The 20,515-nt window shown below is 41.0% G+C and overlaps 2 protein-coding genes across 4 annotated transcripts in view; one reads left to right on the forward strand and one right to left on the reverse strand.

Annotated features, from left to right (window-relative positions):
• Positions 1-5,041: 5,041 nt before the first annotated feature.
• Positions 5,042-14,536, forward strand: josd2 (Josephin domain containing 2). The gene is made up of 5 exons (XM_034174641.1): positions 5,042-5,191; positions 5,364-5,492; positions 10,679-10,804; positions 13,726-13,920; positions 14,147-14,536. The coding sequence occupies exons 2-5, from the start codon at positions 5,371-5,373 to the stop codon at positions 14,256-14,258; spliced, it is 555 nt and encodes a 184-aa protein (XP_034030532.1). The 5' UTR covers positions 5,042-5,191; positions 5,364-5,370; the 3' UTR covers positions 14,259-14,536.
• Positions 14,537-18,004: 3,468 nt separating this feature from the next.
• Positions 18,005-20,515, reverse strand: part of ttyh1 (tweety family member 1) — a 71,017-nt gene continuing 68,506 nt past the window's right edge. For all 3 annotated transcript variants that reach the window (XM_034174636.1, XM_034174635.1, XM_034174634.1), the window contains one exon: positions 18,005-19,097. Coding sequence is in view for 2 of the 3 variants with exons in the window: in XM_034174635.1 (XP_034030526.1) it covers positions 19,014-19,097 (84 nt within the window). In the remaining variant the exon portion in view is untranslated. The remainder of the gene's footprint in view (positions 19,098-20,515) is intronic.

A 20,515-nucleotide genomic window follows, 5' to 3' on the forward strand; every position in this document is an offset into this window, starting at 1 on the left:
GATAAACTCAAATGCATTCTGAGCATCCAGAACAGTAATTTTAATGTTTTGAGAAGACCATAACATACAATACAATTTGAAGATGTGGATATAAGTACTTTATTCTGAGAATAGCCAGCATTGATTTTATTAACATCCTGGTGTAAATAAGGTATCACCACATGTGTAGAACTCAAAAAGAATGATAGGTTGAGTTTTCATTTAAAAAAAACAACTGTAATGTGGTAAAAATGTATTCATAAGTATGAAAGAACAGGCTCTTAATAATTATTAACTATCACATACTGTATTTTTTTTTCTCAAGATTTGTTTTTGCATAAGTTTGAAAAAACAACAGATCATAAGTTTAGGATAAATTACTTATCATGATTTTAATTTTTGAAGTGGCACTAATGACAACACTCATACTGAACATAATTTCGCTTGCATAGACTGATTTTGGAGATCAAGCAATAATTGCAGATGGGCTTTCTGAGGTCCCAGATAGCTTTTCTGATTTCCTTTTCTAACTTTCAGAATTTAGTAAATTAGCATATGGTCCATTGATACTTATGTGTAGACACTAGTCCCCAGAGGCAACTATTTTTGGTTTCAAATCTGGGCAAATGCAGTCCCAGAAAATTCTGAATTTTTTGCTAAAATACAAACTTGCAGAAACAAAGATACTATTCTGACATGGTTTGCACATAAGACTGGCATAGCATGTTTCAAGTACACACATATATGTCAGAAGGTGGGGGCATGCCCGTATATAGAGGGGGTTCAGGGGGTTCAACTGAACCCCCCCCCCACGAGAATTCTGCTGATTTTTTTCTGCTGATTTTTTTCTGATCTGGATATCAACATTATGTATTTTCTTTTCATTGATAAAATCCTCAAAAAGCTCGAAATCCTCAAAAAGCTTCTGCTTCAGGCTTTGCCCCCCTGAGCCCCCCACGAGGGAGTTGCCCCTCGACCCCACCGGGGGCCCTGCGGCCCACTGGACCCCCAACTCAATAATTTGAACCCCCCCTTTCACATTCCTATATACAGCCCTGGGGGGACATACCATATTCTGTCCCCCCTGGTTGAAAAGGTGGGGGGGACATGTCCCCCCATCCCCCACCATGTGCCCATGGTCACTGCTGACATGTGCAAACACACATTACTTTAATGAACTTCAAACAATTATTGCTGTAGTACAGACCTACAAATAGGCCAAACATCAAGTTATCTGTTTTGAACAATGGATGACAACAATAGAGAGCGATCAAGGGGAATTGGAGGGAGAGGCAGATGACTGCGATGAGGTGTATTTTAATCATATATAATGGTATTTCACCATAACTGTAACTATTGTGATGATAGTTTTGACGAGTAATGCCATTAGAATTTGTGAGATATGAAATCACATTCTAAAAGATACAACAGTTTTCCTTTACACTGATGCTGTATAAGCCTGTCAACAAGCCTGTCCCTGTGGACGCATGAAACATCTGCTGACAGTGAAGGAAGTATGCAGAGACACTGAAGCTGGGTCTGTCTAAGGTTTTGACACGTCACACCTGAAGGGTCTTTCCTCCATGTCCAGCGAGACAGAACACAGCACACAGTGTGGACGAAGTACTGTGGCCAGATCCAGACTGAAGGAGAAATGGAGACTAGATACACACACAAATAATGTCTTTATTTGGAAAATCAGCTTTTTCATGAATATGTCTGGTTTCTGCCTGTTTCCAGTGCACGTTGGCCTCAGCCAGGGCTGCCCTTTGTCACCAGTTCTGTTCATTATTTTTATGGACATTTCTAGGCGCAGCCAGGGTGTAGAGGGGGTCTGGTTTGGGAACCACAGAATCTCGTCTCTGCTGTTTGCGGATGATGTGGTTCTGTTGACTTCATCAAATCAGGACCTTCAGCGTGCACTGGGGCGGTTTTGCAGCTGAGTGTGAAGCGTCCGGGATGAAAATCAGCACCTCCAAATCCGAGGCCATGGTTCTCGACCGGAAAAAGGTGCTTTGCCCTTTTCAGGTCGGTGGAGTGTTCTTGCCTCAAGTGGAGGAGTTTAAGTATCTCGGGGTCTTGTTCACGAGTGAGGGACGGATGGAGCGTGAGATCAATAGACGGATTGGTGCAGCATCTGCAGTGATGCGGTCGCTGTATCAGACCGTTGTGGTGAAGAAAGAGCTGAGTAGGGGGGCAAAGCTCTCGATTTACTGATCGATCTATGTTCTGATCCTCACCTATGGTCATGAGATTTGGCTCATGACCGAAAGAACGAGATCGCGAGTACAAGCGGCCGAGATGAGTTTCCTCCGCAGGGTGGCTGGACGCTCCCTTAGAGATAGGGTGAGGAGCTCGGTCACTCGGGAGGAGCTCGGAGTCGAGCCGCTGCTCCTCCACGTCGAAAGGAGTCAGTTGGGGTGGCTCGGGCATCTTTTCCGGATGCCCCCTGGACGCCTCGCTGGAGAGGTGTTCCGGGCACGTCCCATTGGAAGGAGGCCCCGGGGAAGACCCAGGACACGCTGGAGGGACTACATCTCTCGGCTGGCTTGGGAACGCCTTGGGGTTCCCCCAGAGGAGCTGGGGGAGGTGTGTGGGGATCGGGAGGTCTGGGCGGCTTTGCTTGAGCTGCTGCCCCCGCGACCCGACTCCGGATAAAGCGGAAGAAAATGGATGGATGATTTCTTTAAATATATATATATATATATGTATATATATATATATATATATATATATATATATATATATATATATATCTGTTTCAATCTTGCTCGCGTATTTACTATGTATATTTCTCCTTCTCTCTGTAGATTACTTTTACTCTTGATGATGTCTTATTTATGCCACTGTCTTTGTTCCCTGTGTTTCATAAGTAAAACACAGAAAAGTATTTATTTACTTGTGTTGATTCTCTTCACATACCTTTCAGTCTTCCAGATCCTTTCTTTAAAGTCTAAAATTCTGAAAAGATGCTCTAAGTCCAGGTGATGAAGTCATACCTCCTGTAGTTTTGCTTCAAGTGTTTGTCTAAATGATTTGTGAAAGTGATTACCTAATCAGGTAAATATTTCCATGGTTCAACAACATGCTTCACTTTTTCCTGGGCTGCTGTTTTTAAAGTGATAATAAATGAGGTTTTATTATTATCAGCATTCTAACATATACAATAGAATGACTGACCTTCAAGTGGAGGACAAAAAAAAGTTTGGGAATAATACGAGGTCTGTCAATAAAGTATAGGTCCTTTTTATTTTTTTCAAAAACTATATGGATTTCATTCATATGTTTTTACGTCAGACATGCTTGAACCCTCGTGCGCATGCGTGGGTTTTTCCACGCCTGTCGGTGACGTCATTCGCCTGTGAGCACTCCTTGTGGGAGGAGTCGTCCAGCCCCTCGTCGGAATTCCTTTGTCTGAGAAGTTGCTGAGAGACTGGCGCTTTGTTTGATCAAAATTTTTTCTAAACCTGTGAGACACATCGAAGTGGACACGGTTCGAAAAATTAAGATGGTTTTCGGTGAAAATTTTAACGGCTGATGAGAGATTTTGAGGTGATTCTGTCGCTTTAAGGACTTCCCACGGTGCGAGACGTCGCTCAGCGCTCTCAGGCGCCGTCGTCAGCCTGTTTCAAACTGAAAACCTCCACATTTCAGGCTCTATTGATCCAGGACGTCGTGAGAGAACAGAGAAGTTTCAGAAGAAGTCGGTTTCAGCATTTTATCCGGATATTCCACTGTTAAAGGAGATTTTTTTAATGAAAGACGTGCGGACGGGTCCGCGCGTCGGGACGCAGCCGACGCGGTGCGGCGGCACAGGAAAAACACCTCTGTGTTGATAACCATTTGTAAAAACCAGGCGGCTTTTGATGGCTTTCAGTGGAGTGAGTATATGAGAAATTGTTTAACAGCTGGACATGTTCCAACTTGTCCTTAAGGCTTCCAACAGAGGTGTTTTTCCTGTGGCGGAGCGTTGCAGCGGCTGCGAGCCGACGCTGCAATCCGTCTGCACGTCTTTCATTAAAAAAATCTCCTTTAACAGTGGAATATCCGGATAAAATGCTGAAACCGACTTTTTCTGAAACTTCTCTGTTCTCTCACGACGTCCTGGATCAATAGAGCCTGAAATGTGAAGGTTTTCAGCTTGAAACAGGCTGACGATGGCGCCTGAGAGCGCTGTGCGACGTCTCGCTCCGTGGGAAGTCCTTAAAGCGACAGTATCACCTCAAAATCTCTCATCAGCCGTTAAAATTTTCACTGAAAACCAGCTTAATTTTTCGAACCGTGTCCACTTCGATGTGTCTCACAGGTTTAGAAAAAATTTTGATCAAACAAAGCGCCAGTCTCTCAGCAACTTCTCAGACAAAGGAATTCCGATGAGGGGCTGGACGACTCCTCCCACAAGGAGTGCTCACAGGCGAATGACGTCACCGACAGGCGTGGAAAAACTCACGCATGCGCACGAGGGTTCAAGCATGTCTGACGTAAAAACATATGAATGAAATCCATATAGTTTTTGAAAAAAATAAAAAGGACCTATACTTTATTGACAGACCTCGTATTTTAATTAATTTTTAAAGATAACACATACATATGTGAAATGTGGAAAAATTATTTTAAAATGTCCAATATATTTACAAATATATGTACTTCAATTCCTGTTTAACCACTGGTGTTTTTTTTAACATTATTGTTTTTTCTTTATTTATGTCAGTATTATTTATTGCTGTAGTTTTTTTCTCCTTTTTTGTTCAAGTGTTCTTAATATTGCTGCCAATCACTCGGTTGCGTCTGTTCTGAAGTGTATCATCTTGAATATGTCATGTGTCTTCTTGATGATATTTAGAACTATAATTCATAAAAAAAAAAAAAAAATCGCCGCAATCACCAATAACTACAATGATCACTAGAGGGCGCAGCACACTAGTGTCCACACGCTGGGAAGCTCTTGTCCAGTGTGCGTAATAAAGAAAAAGGGGTTTTGATATTTTTTATTTATTTATTTGTTTGTTTTGCTGGCGCTCATATTTTGATGACTAACTCAAAATAAAAAAAAAAGATTAAAAGGTTCTTTAGCGGTACTTGTATATGGGCGTGGTCAGTCGCACAACAACAACAAAAACAACGGTGGCTGTGCTTCCGGGTTGTGGCTGTCACACTCCAGCAGCTTTTCTTTTTTCTTTTTACTGAAGCCTTTTTTTCTTTAAATCAGCAGGTCAGTTTGTTTATGACGCGGTTCTCGCTTACTTTGGCGTTGTTTTGAATGCATTTAACAGCTACGTTCCAAGTAAAAATTTAAGTTTAGCGTACTGCTTTTTTTTATATATATAACTTATCGATGTAGCGTGCTAGCTTCTGCTGTATTTTATGTTGTTTTGTGTCCTCAGTGTTAGTATGAGTGAAGGAGAAGTGTTTCATGAGAAGCAGCGGTTGGAGCTGTGCGCCATTCATGCGCTGAACAACGTGCTTCAGGAGCGGGTTTTCACCAAGGAGACCGCCGACGACATCTGCAAACGGTAACCGAGGAAAACAACACTCACCACGTCAGTCAGACACTTTAACACCGGGCTGCGGTAGATGAGATTCAACACCGAGCTGTGGCAGGTTTAACTCCGAGCTCTGGCAGGTTTAACACCGGATTGTGGCAGATGAGATTTAACACCGAGCTGTGGCAGGTTTAACATTGGACTGTGGCAGATGAGATTCAACACCGGGCTGTGGCAAGTTTAACTCCGAGCTGTGGCAGGTTTTAACACCGGGCTGTGGCAGGTTTAACACCGGACTGTGGCAGATGAGATTCAACACTGGGCTGTGGCAGGTTTAACACCAAGCTGTGGCAGGATTAACACCGGCGGTGGCAGGTTTGAACTTTAAAAATCCTGCTGCAGGCTGCCGAACTTAAAACTTCCATCCTAGTACTGGCTGCACTTTGTTTTATCCTCCAGTTAAATTGTCTTTTAGGAGTACTTAGAGGTACCAATCCAACATCAGAGCTGCAGAGGATCTTATAACTGTTATTTTAATTTTACCTGGTCATTTAACAGCATGAAATAATCAATCACCTGTTTGGACCAGCCATTAAATCAATGGATGCCCCGACTGCAATACTTAAAAAGATAGGAGAGAGGAATTAGAATATTTAGGTTTGCGATTATACCAGTCAAGACCAAGATCCAGGCTTTCAGACAGTCACTTCCAAGACTCGGCTATTAGTAGCATCACTAGTTTATCTATATGTGGTGAAAGTGCTGAACTTGTAAAGACATTTTTTCTCTGGATCCTCGCCTGGGTAAAACTTTGGTAGACATGAGGTCCCTGGACAAAGGTGCCTGAAGATCTTGATGTCTATCCAGAGAAGCAAAGGTCCAAATCTTTAGGGCCTTGGTGCTTCCTCTTTTACTGTATGGTTATGAGACTTAGATGACATAATTTATGACCTAATGTGATGTCTTTGGTGCTAGGTCTGTTCTGAGAATCCTTGGGTATTGCTGATATGATTTTGTATGAAATGAGAGGTTACTTAAGGAGGCTTAGATGAGGAGTATCACTTGCATTGTGAGGAAACATTAGCTACAACATTCTGGCTATGTGACACATTTCTCTAGGCATAAACCAGCACATGGGTGCCACAGTGTTGAGTACCAACAGCAAAAAGCCAAAGGGAAGTCCATGTATCACCTGGCTGTTGCAGATAGATGGATACTTTTAAGAAGTGGAGGTGGACTGATTGTCTTTCTGGGTGGTTGCTATCAAGAACATGGGGTTGTTCCATATCCTCCCAGAACTTGGTCATTGGTTGAGAGAGTTGAAAATGTTTCCATCCAGCTAGCTGAGCTTGAAGGTGTTTCTAGAGGACATCAGAACAAACTCTACAAAGTGAGCATCCATGACAGGACAAGACAGCAAAAGTAACAATAGATACCGTTGTGTTAGCCTTCTCATGACCTTCTCTCCTTGCAGAAAATCTGACCTTATGAAGGATAGTGGGTCAGGCAGAGATCTGAACAAAGAGGCTGAGTAAAGTCTGCATTCAGTAACATTTTAAGGTAGTGAAGAGAAAACAGTGCCAGAATAAAGAGTCTTAAATGTACAGATTTGCTCTTTTTCCGTTTTACTTGAGATCAGCTGGGTGTAAGATGTTCTGCACTCTGGCTAGACCGGTTGAAAGTGTTTTGAGAACACTTTTTAACCAACTGTGAAGGCTTCCTTGCAGTCATATTTGCACACTAGTCTCCATTGATATGTGCATTATTCAGATGGCACAGGTAGTCGAATAGGTTTGTGTCACAGTTCTAGTTCCAGGGAAAGAGCAGCAGGCCAGGTGATCAAATCCTAATTACTTGTGCTTGTGTGTTGATCTGAAAGTTAATGTTGATTTGTTTTTTCCTGACTTGTCAGTCACTGATACAAGTATCTAACAAATGCATAAATGTAGTTGTAGGTTGTAGTTCGGGTAGTAAACTAGCCAGTGTGTAGTAACTGACCTGCTTTGCATCTGTGACCAGCGGTGCAGGAACAATGGCTTGTGTGTGATACATGCACAGCCCCAATTCCAATGAAGTTGGGACATTGTGTAAAATGTAAATAAAAACAGAATACAATGATTTGCAAATCCTCTTCAACCTATATTCAACTGAATACACCACAAGCACAAGATATTTAATGTTCAAACTGATAGACTTTTTTGTTTTTGGTCAAATATTTGCTCATTTTGAAATGGATGCCTTCAACACATTTCAAAAAAGTTGGGACGGGGCAACAAAAGACTGGGAAAGTTGATGAATGCTCAAAGAACACCTAATTGGAAACAGGTGAGTGTCATGATTGGCTATAAAAGGAGCATCCCCAAAAGTCTCAGCCATTCACAAGAAAAGATGGTGCGAGGATCACCACTTTGTGAAAAACAGTGTGAAAAAATAGTCCAACAGTTTAAGAAAAAATGTTTCTCAATGTTCAATTGCAAGGAGTTTCAGGATTCCATCATCTACAGTCCATAATATAATTAGAAGATTCAGAGAATTTGGAGAGCTTTCTACACGTAAGCAGCAAGGCCGAAAACCAACATTGAATGCCCGTGACCTTCAATCCCTCAGGCGGCACTGCATTAAAAACCAACGTCATTGTGTAAAGGATCTTACCACGTGGGCTCAGGAACACTTCAGAAAACCATTGTCAGTTAACACAGTTCGTCGCTACATCTACAAGTGCAAGTTAAAACTCTACCATGCAGAGCGAAAGCCATACATCAACAACATCCAGAAATGTTGTCGCCTTCTCTGGGCCCGAGCTCATTTGAAATGGACAGAGGCAAAGTGAATAAGTGTGCTGTGGTCTGATGAGTCCACGTTTCAAATTGTTTTGGAAATGATGGACAAAAGAGGAAAAAGACCATCCAGATTGTTACCAGCACAAAGTTCAAAAGCCAGCATGTGTGATGGTATGGGGGTGTGTTAGTGCCCATGGCAGGAGCAACTTCACACATCTGTGATGGCACCATCAATGCTGAAAGGTACCTCCAGGTTTTGGAGCAACACATACTGCCATCCAGGCAACGTCTTTTTCAGGGACGTCCCTGCTTATTTCAGCAAGACAATGCCAAGCCACATTCTGCACGTGTTACAACACCGTGGCATCATAGTAAAAGAGTGCAGGTACTAGACTGGCCTGCTTACAGTCCAGACCTGTCGCCCATTGCAAATGTGTGACGCATTATGAAGCGCAAAATACGACAACAGAGACCCCGGACTGTTGAACAACTTAAGTCGTACATCAAGCAAGAATGGAAAAGAATTCCACCTACAAAGCTTCAACAATTAGTGTCCTCAGTTCCTAAACGCTTATTGAGTGTTGTTAGAAGGAAAGGTGATGTAACACAGTGGTAAACATACCACTGTCCCAACTTTTTTGAAACGTGTTGCAGGCATCCATTTTAAAATGTGCAAATATTTGCACAAAAACAAAGTTTATCAGTTTGAACATTAAATATCTTGTCTTTGTGGTGTATTCAATTGAATGTAGGTTGAAGAGAATTTGCAAATCATTGCATTCTGTTTTTTTTACATTTTACACAACGTCCCAACTTCATTGGAATTGGGGTTGTAGGTCCAGACCTTATTTTTCACTGGCTGTAAAGAGCTCTAACTCTAAAGTTACTATTAAATGTTTTTAATTTGGTTAAATTATTCATGATTTATTTACAAGTTTACAGCAACTGACTTCAAGAAGGTAAAATCTAAGTGGCCTCTTTCTTTCTTTCTTTTATAATTTAAAATTGGCTGTTCTAAAACAGTTTTTACAGCATTTTGTTTTTTTGTTTGTTTGTTTTGTTTTGGTTTTTTTTGTACTGGTATTAAATAGGTGTAGACCAACAGTAGACTATTAAACTGGCTAATATTGAGCTAAACTGGTTGCCAAAAACAATAGACTGTCTGTTATTTTCTGAAAAGGCACATTTTTGGATACTGATATCATATGTCATCTTGAAGCATTTCTCAGGGAATTTTATCTCTGGTGTTCATATCTAATTTCACCGTAGTTTGTAAAAGTTATGGCATTCACAAGATGTGTCCAATATGTGCACGATGGATTTGGTCTCAAAGTAGAACTCCACCAGGTCCAGGGACTCTTTTTACTTGATTGTAAGCGGCATCCTCATTGGATCATTGGATCAAACTATATCAGAAGAAATTCCTCACATACATCTTGATGTCTGCAATAAATAACACAAACAGAATTCAGATTAGCCTTTGCAGAAATAGAGTCAAATCATTTTCTGACACTTTTTTTGGGGGACACCCTATACTTCAATGGATGAAAGTGTAATACCCAAAAAAGACCAGAACATGTGGTTCTGTGTGATATGAGTTGGTTTACCAATATGTAGAGCGAGGTTTGATACCAGGTGTGTGTGTCAGGGTACCTGTCTGTGTCCTTGGACCAGACACTTCACCGTCCCAGTACACCCAGCTGTAGGTTTGTACCAGAATTGGCTGCGGAAGTAAACTGAGATCCCCTCACATCCTGTCCATGAGGAGCCCTAGACTTCTCATTCACTATGGTATCCAGGGATAAGCTTGATGTGCCTCAGAACCTCTACAGGATTTACCGATATTTGTTATACTACTGTACTTAGGTTTGGCTTAAAAGTACACTTTGTCAAACAGACAGGAATTCAACCCAGTAATCCTTAAATTGGTGGATGGACCCACTCCACCTGCTGAGCTGTGGCCTGTCCTAGTTTATCAGGAGAAAAGCAAGTACATTAGAAGATATCTTCCTAAGTTTTGCAAAGCCATTGTGGATGTGAGCTACTATTTTCTGACATCTGTTCTTCACTTTTCTGTGTGGAGTTTCTTCACAATTGATTTCTTGTGAGTGCAGTATGCAGAGACCACAGAGAGGGGGTGGTCTTTCAGCTGCAACCCTCTAAAAACTTCAAAATAGTGCCACCTGCCAGTCAAAGATGTTAAAGTTTATCTGTTCCACGCATAATTCTGCTCAGGGTTGTCCGCTGCAGTCATTCAGCGTAGTTAAATTATCTACAACTTGTCTGTAACTGACATCATCACTACAGCTGGTCCCTTGCAATATTTGAGAAGATACTGTTTCAGAATAACTTTTTTTTGCATGCATGCATGCATTTTATTATTGAGTGGTGATTCCTCCTGGAATGGGGCATCAGCGTTTTTGTTTTGTTTTGCAGGCTGGCTCCACAGTGCATGGTGAATCCCCATCGCTCGATGTTAGGCACGGGAAACTACGACGTCAACGTCATCATGGCAGCTTTACAGAGCAGAGAACTGGCTGCCGTGTGGTGGGACAAACGCAGGTAGGAGAAACCCTTCATTTCCATTACTTTCAAGATGTGCTGCATGCTGCCATCATTTTTAGGCAGCACGTACATTCATCTGAGAGTTAAATATTTGTCAGTGAGCTGTGTGCAATCAAGCTGAATGAACCCCAGTAGAAACAAAGTGATGACAAATGTAACATTTAATTTTACTTGTAAGTTTTCAGAAAGGAATGCTGAAAAAACACTTAAAAAAAAAATTTAAAAACAAGAAGGAAAAAACACAAGATGTTTGAGGCCCTCCTCAAAAAATAAAAACATCAGACTCACTGAGTTTCTAAATTGAGAGGGGGGCACAAGCAGCAAGCACACCGCATCACATTTGCTGGAATCAGTTACAAAAACTTGCACTTCACTGATAAAAGCTTCCAACCTGATGGAGGGCTTAGAACAGAGTAGAGCCTTTATTGTCATTGTACACGCATATTATACGAGGTCTGTTAGAAAAGTATCGGACCGTTTTATTTTTTTTTCAAAAACCATATGGATGTGAATCACGTGTGATTGCATCAGACAAGCTTGAACCTTCGTGCGCATGGGTGAGTTTTTTTCACGCCTGTCGGTTGCGTCATTCGCCTGTGAGCAGGCTTTGTGTGAGCAGTGGTCCACCCCTCTCGTCGGATTTTTATTGCGAATAAATGTCTGAACGATTTGGAGCTTTGCTGCATCAGTTTTTTTTCCAGAAACTGTGAGAGACCTCCAGGTGGACACCGTTCGGAAAATTAATATGGCTTTCAGGGACGATTTTATGGGGATTATACAGATTAAGGAGTGTTACTGCCGCTTTAAGGGCGGCCCACAACTGCTGAGAGCGCGGCGCGCTCCCAGCGCCGATCGACATGCTCAGACCCTGCTGAAACAACCAAATCATTTCCAACGTGAAGGCTTTGTTGATCCGGGACCTCGTCTGACTTTCACAAAAAGGCAGAAGGAGTGGACATCAGCACTTTTTCGGCACATTCCACTGTTACAGGAGTTTTTTTCATGGAAAGAAAAGCGGAGGGACGCACCACGGAGCTGTTCATTATGTGGGACAAAACCACCTCAGTGTTGGTCTCACAGGACGGCTTTCAGGTGGCTTTCAGATGGATTCTGGTTGCTTTTCAGTCGTGTGATTATCCGATTGTGATTGTGCATGAGCTGGACATGCCCCAACATGTCCTGGAAGGCTTCATCACGGCATTGCTTTGCGCCATGCGGCTCCACCGCGACATGCGGTGGAGCTGCTCCTCTTTCCATGACAAAAACTCCTGTAACAGTGGAATGTGCCATTCATTTCTAAACTGGACGCTGTCTTGATCCGGTATGTCGTCTGACTAGCACAGGAATTGTGAAAAGACGTGGACATCAGCACTTTTTCAGCACATTAAGACAGACGTGCGGAGGAGTTCCGCGCATGCGGCAAAGCTCCAAATCGTTCAGACATTTATTCGCAATAAAAATCTGACGAGAGGGGTAGACCACTGCTCACACAAAGCCTGCTCACAGGTGAATGACGCAACCGACAGGCGTGAAAAAACTCACGCATGCACACGAAGGTTCAAGCTTGGCTGATGCAATCACACGTGATTCAAATCCATATGGTTTTTGAAGAAAATAAAAAGGTCAGATACTTTTCTAACAGACCTCGTACATACAGCGAAATGTGTCCTACGCATTTAACCCATCCTAATTACAGTTGGACACAATACAACCTAGGAGCAGTGGGCAGCCACAGTCCAGCACCCGGGGACCAAGTCCAGATGTAGATGCTGCTTTGGTCAGGGACAGAGAAAGGAACAGACCCTAAACAAGCATGTTTTTGATTGTGGGAGGAAACTGGAGTGCACGGAGGAAACCCACGCAGACATGGGGAGAAGATTCAAACTCCACACAGAGAGGACGGGAAGAGATCCCACGACCTTCTATATTACACTGTTATAACAAAATCCGGTCGCCATCAGTCTGTCCCAGAGTGCTGAGGCCCTGGACAAACATTGACAAGCTTACCGTGATACTTTTTTGCAGAGGGCTTTTACAAGGTACAGTTCGATTTTTGGCCTTTTGGTCTTTTGACCCCAATATTAATAGGCTTCTTGGGGTTTCTAATGCTTAACACACCTACCAAGTTTGGTGCCAATCAAACCAGTACAACTGAAGTAATCTCATTCACAAGAGAAATACTGCATGGCTGACTGCATATAGTGGCAGCACGGTGGCTTAGTGGTTAGCATGGTTGCCTCACAGCAAGAAGGTCATGAGTTCGATTCCCACCTGTGGCCTTTCTGTGTGGAGTTTGCATGTTCTCCCTGTGTTTGTGTGGGTTCCCTCCAGGTGCTCCGGGTTCCTCCCACATTTAAAGACATGCAGGTTAGGTGGATTGGAAACTTTATAATTGTCCAGGTCTCCCTTGCAAAAGAGGTCTCGATCTCAATGGGACTAACCTGGTTAACTAAGGATTAAAAATAAAAATGTGTTGTTGCATTTTCTTTTCTTTCATACATCAGGTTGAGATGGTTCAAACACAGCTATAACTCTTTTGTTTGTTATTAATCATGTGTTTGTCAGATTATTCAACAGCATATTTTAAGAATCTCCAGCAGATGTAGAGATTGGAATTTATGCACTCATTTTTATTTTGCTAAACTGTAAATCAGTGCATGCCACAGACTTGTTTTCTTGACAGTTTTATGCTCACCAACTATTACATGTAAAAATTAAGAGTCATCTGTTGCAACCTTACTTCCAGTGGTTTGAGAAGGTATTTGGATAAATGTAGGAAGACAGTGAGTGCAGCAAAGGCACAAGTCAAACTGTGGACATGTCACGAGTCTTTATTATTATTATTATTAAATGACTCTGGCAGATTGATTATCGTCCATGTTTTTAGGGAGATGTTTTATCCTTCTTTTTTGCTACAGAGCAGTGCAGAGCCTCTGCGTCTCCAACGTCCAGGGTTTCATACTTAACGTTCCGTCACGCGTGTCACTAGGGATCGTGTCCCTCCCGCTGCGACGGCGGCACTGGCTCGCAGTTCGGCAAGTAAACGGACAATACTACAACCTGGACTCCAAACTGAAGAGTCCTCTTTGCATTGGAGGAGAGACAGAACTACGGTAAGATTAGGCTGCCCCAGAACGACTCTCTGGGTCAGATGGGTTCTAGATTAGATAGAAGTCCTGGCTAGTGTATCCTGTTTGAGCTGTCAGCGAGTGAGTCAGACCATATGAGCGGCCACATGAGGATGACCTCATTGTTTGTTAAAATGCAGCCCTCTAATAACATTGCCTTTGTGTTTGTGCTCTTCTGTCCTGTTTTTCTCGCTCTGGCCGGACCTCTCAGTACATTTCTCAGCGAACAGCTTTCTCAGGATGTGGCTGAGATGCTCCTAGTTGTCCAGCGGGAGGTGGAGGAGGACGGGTCGTGGTTGAACTCGGAAACCACTACAAAATGATTGCTAGGAAGAGGACGCACATTTACACAGTATGGAACAGCCCTCAGTGAGGTGGAACAAAATGAGACATTTGTTAAAAACGAGCACCTCACGAGAGAAAACTCTTCAGGGAATGCACTAAACCCACATTTGACATTTATACAAATTCCAAAGAGAAGCAGAGGAGAGCCGTTCTTCCCAGAATAAAGAGCTGCTTTGTTTGTAACGGCTGAAAAAGCTCTTCTTGTAGTATGATTCATGTATCTTCACTGTCCACCTGCTTGTGGTACCTTTTTTTTGTTGTTCTTTAAAACACTGAGAAGGTACATTCAAGACATTGAACCTGTGGGCTGGTCTGATGATATTAATCATGACATACTTCTATGACTGAACTTCAGTTTTTGTGGTAGAAATTTGCAGACTTTCTGTGCATAAACATAATTTCTGCACCAACAATAACTATTTTATTTATTGAATCTTAGAGGGAAATGCTTGATTTTGTATTTTATCTCTTAAGAAGCCAGTGAGCCTGATTCAATCACCACAATTGGATCACTATACACTGTAAGTAAAAAGTACTCAAAACTGACCCAGGACCTGATTGCAACATCTCCTTTGTTGTTGAGTTTCTGTGCACAGCTGACTTAAATTGGGTCACACTAGTTTTATTTGTGTGTACATACAGGCAGAGTAACTGTGAAAAAAAACACCCATTGGGTTACTGAAGGACAGCATCTCTTTTTGCATGTGTCTTTACTACAAATCATGGGCTGGACATTGATCATAGCATTCCACCCCTTAAGAGAGAGGAAACAAGTGATGTGTTTTATTGTCCTTCCAGACAGCCATTGGCTTAAGTTTCATTTAGGTACAGTATTTTTATTATTATTTTTAATAGTAAGTCCCTTTGGCTGCTCCCTTGTTATCACTCAGGGTCGCCACAGCAGATCCAATGACGATCTGCATGTTGATTTGGCACAAGTTTTACACCAGATGCCCTTCATGATGCAACTTCACATAACATGGAGAAATGTGGCAGAGGTGGCAATTGAACCAGGAACGTTGTGCACTGGAACCAAGCGCACTAACCACTTGGCCACCACCCCCTTTTCATTATTATTATTATTATTATTATTATTATTATAACCACTAAGCACAGTGGATTAGTGGTTAGCACTGTTGCCTCACAGCAAGAAGGTCATGGGATTGATTCCTACCTGTGGCCTTTCTGTGTGGAGTTTGCATGTTCTCCCTGTGTTTGTGTGGGTTCCCTCCCACATTTAAAGACATGCAGGTTTGGTGAACTGGAAACTTTATAATTGTCCAGCTCTCCCTTGTAAAAGAGATCTTGAGCTCAGTGAGACTAACCTGGTTAAATTAAATTATTTTTTTGCAGAGATGTGAGACTTGGTTGATACTGGTAGTCATTGTTGGAACTTCAGGGGGTACTATGTTGGGGGGAAGGAATTCTGTTTCCCACCCAGATTAAGCCTTGGACCCCACAACATAGGTTAAAAACAATAGTCTGTATTTCCCATATTCTTGTCTGGAAGAATTTTGTAATGCAATTTGACACTCTTGAAGTGGACCATGCCATTTCTTAAGCTTAGTCAAACCTCTGGTCTGCCTGTCTCACTCCCGTTGTTGAGACTATAGCACTTGGCTCATAGTCATAGGCTAATGTAGTAAGTTAATGTAAGTAGCAATCTATCTTATTAAATTCACTTTGCTTTTTTGCCTTCAGAAGAACAGCACGGGCGGAGTTGTCGGTGCACTTGCTTTCAAAATAGAAGCTTCCCAGTTCAAACCCCCCGTGCCCATTCTCCATTTAATGTAAAATGCATCAGGAGGAAAGGCAACCAGCATAATACTTGCAAAATCAGCATGCACATCTGTATCGGTTCTGAACTGTCGACCCAAAGTGAAAAGGCAGAAACCAAAAGACTGGACTTAGCTTACTTTCTTGCCTTCAGAGGTTCTGAATTAGATTGCAACAGCTGTCTGCAGTTGAATGCTAACGTTAGCTAGTTTCTAACATTTACCCATAAGAGAGAGAACGAAAGAAAAAAAAAAAAGCAGGTATCAAGCTCATTTCAGCTATATATTTGTCCAGTCTTGTGTGATGATTTGCTATAATTTTCAGTGTGTTTGTGTTTTTGGGTGAAAATGGTTTAGAATAGAATTGAGTAGCCTTCTTTTAACAACTCTAAAATAGATAACTGGTTTTGATAACTGTGCTGCTGGGCATTGAAATATATTTATTACTATGAACACTTCACATTTTCAGTTGCCTCCTGTTGTCAACCAGGTCATGGCCATGATGTTATGATTCTGAATCTGAAGCATTCACTCGTTAACCAGTAGCCCAGGTGACCGGATGTCCCCTCCCCTCCGGCTTTACGCTTTTGCCCTAAATTACGGTTACTTTAGCTAGTTAAGCTAGCATTTACTTATTTAACATTTGCTAATAATGTTGGGTAATCCACCCCGATTGTCAGTGGATAGTTCTTGTAGTCATCCAATTTAAAAAAAACAAAAAAAACAAAAAAAAACATATATATATATATATTTCCACTATTTCTGTGGAAGGTGGACTGTTGGCTTTAAAAAAGTACACGCACAGATGTGATTGGTAGTAAATGAGTTACACTTGCATAACAAAAAAAAAAGGTCATGGAATGTTTTTATGTTTATCTTAAGGATCCATGCATATCCAAAAGAGTAGGAGCTTTGTTTCTACTACATACTCGTGACTAACTTGCTCTAAAATATAACTTTGAGGTTCATGATGTTGAAACTTATTTATATTAAAGTTTGATCCCTTGTTTTATGACATTGTTGTAACTGGTGATTAATTGTTAATTAGCAGCAACTGCTAGAGGTATATCCTATCATCATCATCTTCATCTCTGTGCTAGTACATTTGTTTGTATGTTTTGATATTTTAAAGGTGAACTTGGACAATTTTCAACCTGGGCTGTATAGTTTTAGATGTTTTGGGGTAAAAAAAATTTTTTTTACAGGTTGATTGTCATTGAGGGCTTCTGTCTCAGAACAAGTCATTCAGCAACAGTGGACTTGTAGTCATTCAGTGGTGCACAGGGCCATCAAATGGACTGGAAACTGGAGCAGCTAACCGTATAGTTGGTAGTCTTCTTTTTTTTTTTGACATTTCATGTGGTAAACAAACGTTTCCTCCGCAAGTACCCTCTCCATGCTACCAGACACTTCTGACATTTTTGCCCATACAGTGTCAACAAAAAGTAGTTTACTGACTGCTTGTAGCTTGCCCCATACAATAACCTCATGTAGCCGATTAGCTCACGACTGTTTGCATTCTAAATCAGTATTGTACTGATTAATCTCTAGTCTCAAGTGAAAAGATGAACCCCAAAACATTTAATAATCAAGCTCCGGTAGAAAAAATGTCACAGTCCTCCTTGAAGAATGCTTAATATGATTTTTGATCAAACATAGGCAGGTACATTGGACCTATGGAATGGAAGTAATTTTGATTTTGGTTCCGATCAACCAACGATGAAGGTCAAGGTCTAATATCCAGCCCCATGATGATAATTTTATCTTCATGACGTAAGATATCTTAAAATTGGTGAACTGTTTAAAAGCTATGCAGTATTTTCTCTGTATTTCTGATTCCTTAAAACATGGGTGGTGGCGTCGCTGTGCTTTCTGAGCAGTTTTGCTCCAGTTTACATTTTCTTGACTTCTAAATATGACAAAGACCAGCTGAGTACAAGGTTGCTTAAGTTATTATTTTATTAGACTTTTGAGTGTAAAAGGATGCCATTCAAAAGGAGCATTAATAAGACCATACAAACTCAACTTAAGGTTTAACAAGGTCATTTGGCGAGGATTTTGGGAGGGGGGGAAGGATTTCAATAAAACCTCCAACATAACATATATATATATATTTAGATATATACAAAACTTTTGGAGAGATCTCAGAAACCCCGTGCTATACAGAGTTATTGCTAGTTACGGTAGGGCTACTGCAGCGTCAGTAGCAAGAATCCTATTGCTATGTACCTGTTGTCATTGCATGGGATTTGCAGCTGTCCACTCAGGACTGAGTGACACTTAATTGTTCTCTGTTCGGTATTTGAAATAGGGTCTTCATAGCCCTCCAGGTTTTTTTTAAGAGCAAAGGTTAACTGTTTCTTCCCAGTTATAGATGGTGAGATATACATTATACCAGAAGATAATACACAGAACATACAGAATAGTCACCTATATTAAAAAAAAAAAAATCATAAAAATATATATAACAAGCAAGAGGACTGTGTAACCATTCACAAAAAATATGTTGTGTTGCTACGTTCCAGTGTATTTCTACAACAATATTTATATATATTTATATATAAAAACAAATGACCAACAAAAATCCCCAAATCTTGAAAATAAATTGGTGGTTATTGATGGTACACTGAAAAATAAAACTGCAATGCTGTAACATCAATGCCATTCTACAGTTTACACAGTTGGAACAGACTAGGGGACAGAATTTTACACCATGTAATCTTGGTTCATATATATGTGCAACCTCCATAATCACCATCAGTTATTTCAACAGTTCCTTCAGAACTGTTTCTTATAAGTGCTTTAATGATACTCAGTGAAACTGATGTTATGCACTTTGTATTAACACACAGCATTCATTTTATTAGATTAGTTCTTTTTCATTTCAGTAAAATGTTCATTCATATGAAAACTAAACTTTTTCCTATACATTTTCTTTAAAAAAAAAAAAAAAAAAATTCAACGTGAATACATGTTTCTTGAATGGGCGGGGTTGGGGTGTGATTGACTGCCCCCGTAAGTGGTCAGCATGCTGGGAGAATACTGTCCATCCAGAAATCATGATGAAATCCCACAGAAGAGACGTCAGTGGCGATTCAAAGGTTTAGTCAGAGAGAGAAGAGAATAAATAGTTATTCACCGATGTTAAGTGGATAAAACATCAAAATGAGTAAATCTGATATTTTGCTTGCTATCTGACCAAAATTCACGCTTAACTTGGTGCACAGTTAAAGTTTGAAATTAATCTCTGCCGAAAGATTAAATGGTTCACATTATGCATCTTTTCAGCAATCTAAAGTAGGTGATTGATGTCTTCAAAATAGAACTGGTTTCTGTGCCTGCTGCTTTAAATGAAAAGGAGTTGCTCCCTCTCCACACACCATGTGGGTCTGGTGCACAGAGCTGCACAAGAATGTTTCTCACTAAAGCTGTATTCACATTATCACTGTATTTTCACATGCATTTCCTCTATTACCATGTCCCCCAAGGAAGTTATGTTTTCACTCATGTTTGCTAACAGGATTATGTAAATCTAAGAAACTGATTTTAATGGAACATAGTGGAGGGATGGGGCACAGGCTCAGGAAGAACTCATCAAATGTTGGTGCAGCTCCAGAGCAAGAAAGAGAAATCAAGACCCAAAGCTCAGAGGAAGGGCTCAAAAGTCAGTATAAAGATGAAAATTCAGATATCAAAATCAAAATTCAGGTACTGGGAGGAAAGATCAGGAATCTCGATCAAAAGTTCAAAGAGCAATGATCAGTATCAAACGCCTAATAAGGATCAAAGGTTAACGATCACAAATATTTGGGGTCAGAGATTATTGATCAGGATCAAAGTTTAGTGGTCACAAAGTTAATCCATCAGGATCAAAGATACGTAATCAGGATGAAGGCACACTGCTCATAATCCAGGGTCAGTATTAAAGATCAAACAGCAATAATAAGTACAGTGCATCTAGAAAGTATTCACAGAGCTTCACTTTTTCCACATTTTGTTACAGCTTTATTTCAAAATTGAGTAAATTATTCTTTTCCATCAAAATTATAATCACAACACCCCATAATGACAACATGAAAAAGTTTGTTTGAAATGTTTGCAAATTTATTAAAAATTAAAACTAAGAAATCACATGTACATAAGTATTCACAGCCTTTGCTCAATACTTTGTTGATGCACCATTGATAGTAATTACAGCCTCAAGTATTCTTGAATATGATGCCACAAGCTTGGTGCACCTATCTTTGGGCAGTTTTGCCCATTCCTCTTTGCAGCACCTCTCAAGCTTCATCAGGTTGGACGGGGAGTGTCAGTGCACAGCCATTTTCAGATCTTTCCAGAGATGTTCAATCAGATTCAGCTTTGGGCTCTGGCTGGACCCCTCAAGGACATTCACAGAGTTGTCCTGAAGCCACTCCTTTGATATCTTGGCTGTGTGCTTTGGGTCATTGTCCTGTTGA

This window comes from Thalassophryne amazonica, chromosome 7 (assembly GCF_902500255.1).
Source record: "Thalassophryne amazonica chromosome 7, fThaAma1.1, whole genome shotgun sequence".
Classification (NCBI taxonomy): domain Eukaryota; kingdom Metazoa; phylum Chordata; class Actinopteri; order Batrachoidiformes; family Batrachoididae; genus Thalassophryne; species Thalassophryne amazonica.